This window comes from Carassius carassius, chromosome 16 (genome assembly GCF_963082965.1).
Source record: "Carassius carassius chromosome 16, fCarCar2.1, whole genome shotgun sequence".
Classification (NCBI taxonomy): domain Eukaryota; kingdom Metazoa; phylum Chordata; class Actinopteri; order Cypriniformes; family Cyprinidae; genus Carassius; species Carassius carassius.
In genome coordinates, this window is record NC_081770.1 from 15,155,752 (window position 1) to 15,163,497 (window position 7,746).

The following is a 7,746-nucleotide window of genomic DNA, read 5'->3' on the forward strand; positions in this document are numbered from 1 at the left end:
GTGTGTGTGGCAGTGGCAGGGCACACGGTGGGCCGCTGTCCAAATAAAACCATCAAAAAATCTACTGCCTTGTTCACGGGCAGACCACATCCATGGTGGGATACAATCAAATCACACATTTTTGTTTAGATCAGTTCATCTAGATTTCTCCCTTTAGTTCCTATCTATTAGCCTTTAGGCCAAGCTATACGCTAGCATGCTTTAAAAGTCGATCAATTAAAATGTAAGTCTCTTTCAAGAAAACAGACCCAAAATTTTGATGACATCATCCTGCACTGCATACTTGTCCAATCAGATGGCTTTCAAGAATGAGAATGCCCCTCCCCAAATACTAGCTGCAGTTGCGAACAACTATTGGCTAATTAAGATAAGGAAGAAGTCTTTCGATATGCCCCACCCTGCAACAGGAAATACATAAATAGGACTGAAATCTATACTTGGTTGTGTTTGTTATTAGAATAATTAGCATATACACATTTTGAGGACTAATAGTTTTATGCAGATAAAACAGGACCCCGATTCAGCTATTTATACAGTACTGGTCTTGCTAATCCAGCTATATGCTAAATGCATTCCAGTAAGCCATCATGAAAGCTTCTTGATAGTCTTGACAGATTCCAAGGTCCTTCAGTAATCCTTCAGAATTATGTAACTTCACTGACTCAAAATAACCTTGCCATGGTGCTCTTAAACAAAACAAAGATGTGAAATCTTACACATGACTCCGTCCTTCCTCTGACTGCAGCCCCTCTTCTGACCCTTGCTCTTCTTCTGGAATTCCAAAGCAACACAAGTCAGAATTACATGTATTCTGTTGTTCTTTGTAGCACTTTAAGATCAGTTTTCTAAGCAAAATATATATATATATGGCTGTAAAGGGTTCTATATAGAACTATAAAGTTTCTATATAGTTCCCTGGATGTTCAGAAAGTTCCGTTTCTGGGTTTTTGAAAGTACCAGAACAAAGTTTGTTTAAAGAACTATCGAATAGAGAAGGTCTCCTTGCAAGACTTTAAATGGTAAAATGTGCGTTTTGCTGCTTTTGAGCTAAGAATTCCTCCTGACAGAATCAGCATTGGATTTATCTGATTGCTGCAGAGCTAGATCTCATGAGAACCTGACTGGAGTTTTCTGCCTAATTGGAGAATGATTTCACTAACCTCCAGCCACTCTGGCAGCCTGCTTAGAAGTCTCCAGTATGCGGGAGACTCTATCAGCTTGGGATTTTTCATCAGTCGCAAGGATCTCAGATCTGGAATATATTGTCTTTTCTGTTGTGGTTGGCTTCTGTCATTAAAACCAAAGCATGGGAAAATGTTATCAATAAGAGTTATGATATAGGAAGCCAACCCTGCTCCTTGAGTGCTACCTTCTGGCTAGAATTCGACTCCAACTCTCCAACACACATTATTTTCAAGTAATCCTGAACAACTTGATTAGCTGGTTCAGGTTTGATTAATTAGGGTTGGAGTTAAAGCCTGCAGGATGGCAGCCCTCCAGGAGCCAGAGTGTGGTTTATAGAGCTGACTGAAAGTCTTGTTCTGGTCATATTAAAACCGAGATTGCAATAAGGACAGTTACTTGTGTTTGGGGTATTTCACTTTCCGCAGCGCTGGTGGTTTCTTCCACTGAGCTTTCGGAGAAGGAGGAAGATGGTAGATGGGGACTTTTGGCCAAACAGTGTACCTCTCTTTCCCCATCACTGTCAATGCCGTTTGTGTCTAGACTGAATCTACACAACATAACAATGTTTACAGACACACATACATCATTGTGACCAGACAGAATTCATGTACTGCTCAAAGACTTTCTAACATCACAGTTAGTTATGGCACTGACATTTTTATACATTTTTATTTGGGACCACTGAAAGAATAAGTCTTACCTTCTTCCCATGTCAAATGGCGACACTGGCACTTCCCAGCTGTGTCTACGTGACGTGGACATGGATCGAACCAATATAGGAAAGTTATCTGTGTCCGAGTCCTCATCTTGATCGGATTCCGAATAATCCTGGAATTCCTTCTGTCCTGAGTTTCTGATAGAAGCCAAGCGTTTCATGGCTTCCCCTCCAGTGGAAATCATAGTGTCGGCCGTCTGGAAAAGTTGATGGGTATTGAACCCTGTGGAATTCTGCCTAGATCCACTTTCTGATGTGCATGCAGGAGGTACCAAAGGGGCAGAAACCGGTGCAGTTAAAACTGGAAGTTGTGAGTCCAGTGGTTCAGTGGATCCAAGTTGCAGGTCTCTGAAATATTCTGAATCTCTCAGAGAAGAGCAGAGGTCTAAAAGGTCCTCTTCACTGCTGCACTCCTTGCTCTCAGTCAAGAAATGTCTCTGAATGTAAAAACCCATAGGCAGTTGATTTATCACAACAAAAAGGTCACATGACACATGAATAATAATGTGAAGTCTAAGTAAGTCTCAACTAGTGTCATTCATGGACTGAAAGAGGATGCAGTAAACTTCTTGTGTGATGCAAGAGCCACTGGCTAAGCCAGTGGTTCTCAATTGCTAATAACCACCCCCGAACCTGCTAAACAAGGTCTTAATAGGTATACCTGAAACTTCCAAGCAGGTGTGTAAGTTGGAGCTAAACTCTGCAGGACACCGGCCCTCCTTGAGATATTACACAGCTCTTTTAAATTCAATTTCAGTTTGTTCCTCACACAAAGCTATGATACAACTTCAAAAAGGCATATACATAATTAACAAGTCAGATGGACTGATTTTGCCGACTTCCATATATTCATGGGTCAACATCATTTACCCTACATTAAGACCCTATAATACCTTGTCCTCAGGTGAACTGCTAAAGAAGACGTCTTCTGGGATGGAGGTTGGGGACAAGGATGTGGAGGAGCTGGGTGCCAAGACCTGTGCTCGAAGTTGAGAGCATGGCTTGCAATCTGAGGCTGAAACACAAAACAATCCACCATGAATTTAGCAAGAAATATTATCCACAATTGTGAACTCTTGATCTTAGACTTACAGTGTTGCTTTTGGTCAGGTGTATTATCAAACACTGTTGCTGTGCACCGAAACAAATTAATAGTGGTGAGACATTCTGGATATCTAATTACATCATATCTATTATGTTTATTCCTGTGACATTGCAATAATAGAGATAGGGGTCTGGAGAGCCGGTATGACAGGATACTCTAATTAAAATACCCTAAATAGCTACTGCATTCTGCAAACATTTCCGTGTAAACAGAATATCTTAATCTGATGTAAAATGGAAGCACTAGTTTACAGAAGCAAAACCCTGGGTTGTATTTGATAGCTTGTATATAATGGCCTCCAGCCTGATGCTATATGAGACCCAAGGTTCTTCAGAAAGCCATCAAGAGAACCATATTACCAACTGTAGGACCCCCTAAAACCATTGCAGAACCTGTATTTTTATAAATACAGGCTTAATGTTCTCCATCAACTCTCAAGAACCGTCCTTTGGAGTTAAATTAAGGCCCACCACTACTGGGGAATTGCTTAAGTGACCTTTCCAAAACTCCAGGTGATTATGACAATGATAATATAGACTATGACAAAACCCAGACACCAAAGTCCAATCCAGAACTGTTCTCCATCACCAACTGCCTGTCCTTAAACGATGGATGAATGAACTGTACAGTACTTTCTGGCATAAATCATCTTGGCCCTAGACGCATGACAGAGTCTGAGAGCAGTGCAGGTTGTTTGTCTCCAAATTAGACACGTAATATGTAAACTATAAGAGCACTATGATGGTTGTCAATGTTCAAATACCCTTTTATGGCTGCTGCTTCTTACCATATGCTCCAACATAAATACTTAAACAAAGGTACCTCTGAGCTTTTACAAGGGTTACTGTAGGTCTACCACAGAAAACATCTGTTTTTCTCACACCATCTGAGGTCGGAAACACACTCTATTAAGATGCAAAGTTTAGTTTTGGTCTAAGTAAAAGGAAACAGACTCGAAATAGCCTAAACCGTGCCATCCACTCGAGTAGCCGGATCACTGGAGGAAGTTAAAGGTTTGCCAATTGCAATTTGCAGAATTATGTTATGTGAGTCTTGGGCTTTTCCAGGAGGATAACAGGAGCAACCCCAAAGCTGTAAAGCAATTCAGAGCTCCATCAGAGGAGGTACTCTCTGAAAATGCACGCAACATTCGGAGCATCAACAGATGATTTTAAAAACTCAAGTACACTAATAATCTATCTATCTATCTATCTATCTATCTATCTATCTATCTATCTATCTATCTATCTATCTATCTATCTATAATAGACATACAACTAAATTAATAAGAGAAAGATGGGGAGCAGAATAAGGAAATGTTTGAGAGCAAATGTGCTAATGGCTAAATACTAAAAGAGCATATGGTTCTGTTTTATCTTGTTTTTTCTTTAAAGAAGAGTAGAGCAAAGAGAGGAAATGACATAGGATCAGGAAATTGCACATCAGAATCAAACTTGCATGAGTACCATGTCTCAGAGTATACTGTAACACGCTAACCGCCTGGGTTCAGAATTTAAATGCAAATCCAAAATTCCTGTTTATGAGTCTGGTGGTTTCCAGTTATTCTGTCTTTTATCTCAAAATACAGTAATGACACAATCACACCGAACGGATAAGTATGAAAATGTGGTTTTGTATGTGCTAACAGATAGTCTGGTCATGGGAGCTGCATGCAAATGCTCATTCTGTTAGCAATGTGACCGGACCTCTTGAGCACCGGTGGTCTGACAGACCGCAACTGCATGTACCATAACATCAGTTAGAGTCTCAACCACAAGCAAACAAAACACCTCCTCAGCTATTTATATTTGAAGACAAAAAAGGAAAGGAAAAAATCTCCATTCTGCACAATTCTGAAAACACATGGCCAATTCAGAAAACAAAATAAAACACTAGGCATACTTTCAGAGCAGAAATATTCTACTGACAGACTACAATTATATATAAAATAAGAAAAAATTATTTATTAATTATAGATTTTATTTTAATTATATATTTTATTTCAAATAGAGTAGCACAGGAAAAAAAAAGGAAAGATGCTAGAGTTCCAGAAAGACCCAATCATGCCCTCTACCTCTTTTGAAGGACCATCGTTTCATCCATGAGAACAAGGGCCAGGAGTTGTGGAGAGGTGGATCTGCCATGTGGACAGTGTGAATTTCTCCCAGAGGAGTTAATGACCAAGATATCGGGAAACTAGAGTCCCACAGCCGGATCAGAGGAGGGAACCGCTGGGGATTATCTAACATATGATTCAAAGTCAAGAGGCACAGTGGTGGGGGCTCACAGTGGGAAAGAGAAAGAGAGAGGGAGTAATAAAAGAGAGAAAGGAAGCACCGCTTGATTTGAATGGGAGGAAATTGTGTGTGTGTTTAATACTACAAAAAATGGCAGAGTGACGGAATCAGGTGGTAAATATCACCGTATTGTGCCTTCAGAAATTTGGACACTCCACCTAATCAAATCATAACCGTTTGCTCCGGCCCACAACAGACTTTCTTTTTTTGCTGACATTATCAAAGCTACTTAATTTTAGACTCCTCCTCTTCAATATATTTTTTTTAAACATGACTTGCTCCGCCCCCAAATGACTTTCCTTTTCTGATGACATCATCAAGGCCTCTACTTTTAGACTCCTCCTCTTCAATAACTTTTTTTTTGTTTTCAAAACGTTCAACTTGTTCCACACCTCAAAGGTCTTTCTTTACCAAGGAAACGTTTTTTAGACTCCTCCCCTTCAATAACCTTTTAATCAAAACAGAACAACATGCTCCGCCCCTTAAACAACTTTTTTTCCTTTTCTGCTGACATCAAGGCCACTTATATTTTGATTCCTCCCCTTTAATAACCTTCTATCAAAAAGTAACAACATGCTTCGCCCCTCAAATGACTTTATTTTCCTGCTGACGTGATCAAGGTTACTAAGCTTTAGACTCCTCTTCAATAACATTTTTTTTTTAAACGTAACAACTTGCTCCGTCCCCAAAAGACTCTTCATTTTTGATAACATCATTAGACCACTTAATTAAATCCTCCCCTTCAGTAATCTTTTATCAAAACGTAACTTGCTCTGCCTCTCAAGCGACTTTCCTTTTCCACTGACATCATCAAAGCTACTTATTTTTAGACTCCTCCCATTCAATAACTTTTTATCGAAATGTTCAACTTGCTCTGCCCCTCACACAACCTTTTTTTTTGTTGCTAACATCATCAAGGCCACTTATTTTTTAAGACTCCTCCCTTTAATAACCTGCCATATAAAGATATTTTCATCTCCTATCAATCCCTAATAATGGCGCTATATCATTTTTTGGTTCCGCTTTGTTTTAAGGTGTAGATGCTATTACGCAAATAAGTACTGAGTAATATTACTCAACTTCAGTAGATTTACTTACTAAGTTTAGGGTTGACTTTTTGTAATTTTGCATAACTTACTGTTATTAAACTGTAAAAAAAGCTGGGTTAAATACAACCCAATGGTTGGATTAAACATTTAACCCAACTGTTGGTTGAAAACAACCCAATAGGTTTGACCCTATTTAATCCAGCATTTTTTAGAGTGTACTAAATCAAGTACATGCAACATGTTAATATGTCACAATAAAATAAACTGTTACTTATCTGAAATATCTCAGATTATGGCAATAAAATGTAAAACTGTTGATTTTAAATGTGTAGCTCAAACACCCAATTACGTTTGGGGCTAATATACTGTATAAACCATGTTATTGTGTAACTGATACATTTATGCAGCCACCATAGTGTTCTGTCAAAAATATCATGGCATTCTTGGAAGTACTCTAGCATTTACTATGGTACATGGTATAATACCATCACATGCCCCAAAAAACCCAGTTAAACCATGGTACGTTTCACATATGAAATGTATAACGGTGTGCGTGATCTAGTGTATAATAGTGAAAGTGGAAAACACAAGAAATTAGCATCATAACGGTTGCTCTTGAAAAACAACAGGTTTAAGAAAAAGAAGACCCAACCAACAACAAGTATGATTTTATACACTTAGTCATTGAGTTGCACCACTGTGAACTGCATTTCTGCTTAGGCAGTTCCTTAAATGATACCAGTGAAGCAATAATGGATGAAAGCAGCAGTGAAATCCATCTGGTCGAGCTCAAGTTGGGTCCGTATACTGTAGCACAAAACATCCAACCTTCATTCAAAAACTCAAGGTTATATGCATTAAAGGTTGCATGATAGCTTATCTAGAGCAGCAGAACACAATACCTTACCAGAACAATGGCACAGATTTAGTTCAAATCATATAAAGTTAGCATTTTCATCATCTATTAACTATGTTTTACGTACTCACCCCAATCCAGAAGTACAAAGAACAATCCACAACTAGCAAAAACGTCCTTCTCTGAATCTAACACACCGCTTTCTGGCTCTGAAAAGAGCAGAGTGCTGCGTTAACCACAGCCTGAAACACACAGCACTGCTACAACTTCCTCTTCAGACTGACACTCAGTGCAGACACATGGCCTTTACATGAACACACACACACACACACACACACACAGAGGCCCTTCTTTCAGAGGTGTTACAATCAAAACATGTCGATGGTGGATGCTTGAATTCAAACTGTAGGAAATCCCAGCCTTTTTGTGCATATGCTGTGATGACTGCATAGTTCCCATACTAATGAGTGCACAACTTGTGCAGGCGTTTGGAGGAGATGAGCAGAAGCGTTGGTGGTTAACGTGGTGAAGGAACCCTT

The 7,746-nt window shown here is 39.3% G+C and overlaps 1 protein-coding gene across 2 annotated transcripts in view; it reads right to left on the reverse strand.

Moving 5' to 3' along the window:
• The window catches only part of LOC132159682 (rho guanine nucleotide exchange factor 18-like), a 32,243-nt gene extending 26,963 nt beyond the window's left edge, over positions 1-5,280 (reverse strand). The window contains exons 1-6 of one of the 2 annotated variants that reach the window (XM_059569257.1): positions 5,080-5,280; positions 2,794-2,915; positions 1,886-2,337; positions 1,582-1,732; positions 1,161-1,287; positions 717-771 (exon numbers count right to left, since the gene is read on the reverse strand). In XM_059569257.1, coding sequence (XP_059425240.1) covers positions 717-771; positions 1,161-1,287; positions 1,582-1,732; positions 1,886-2,337; positions 2,794-2,915; positions 5,080-5,254 — 1,082 coding nt within the window. In that variant the 5' untranslated portion in view covers positions 5,255-5,280. The remainder of the gene's footprint in view (positions 1-716; positions 772-1,160; positions 1,288-1,581; positions 1,733-1,885; positions 2,338-2,793; positions 2,916-5,079) is intronic. The other variant, XM_059569258.1, reaches the window with a different exon arrangement.
• Positions 5,281-7,746: the final 2,466 nt, after the last annotated feature.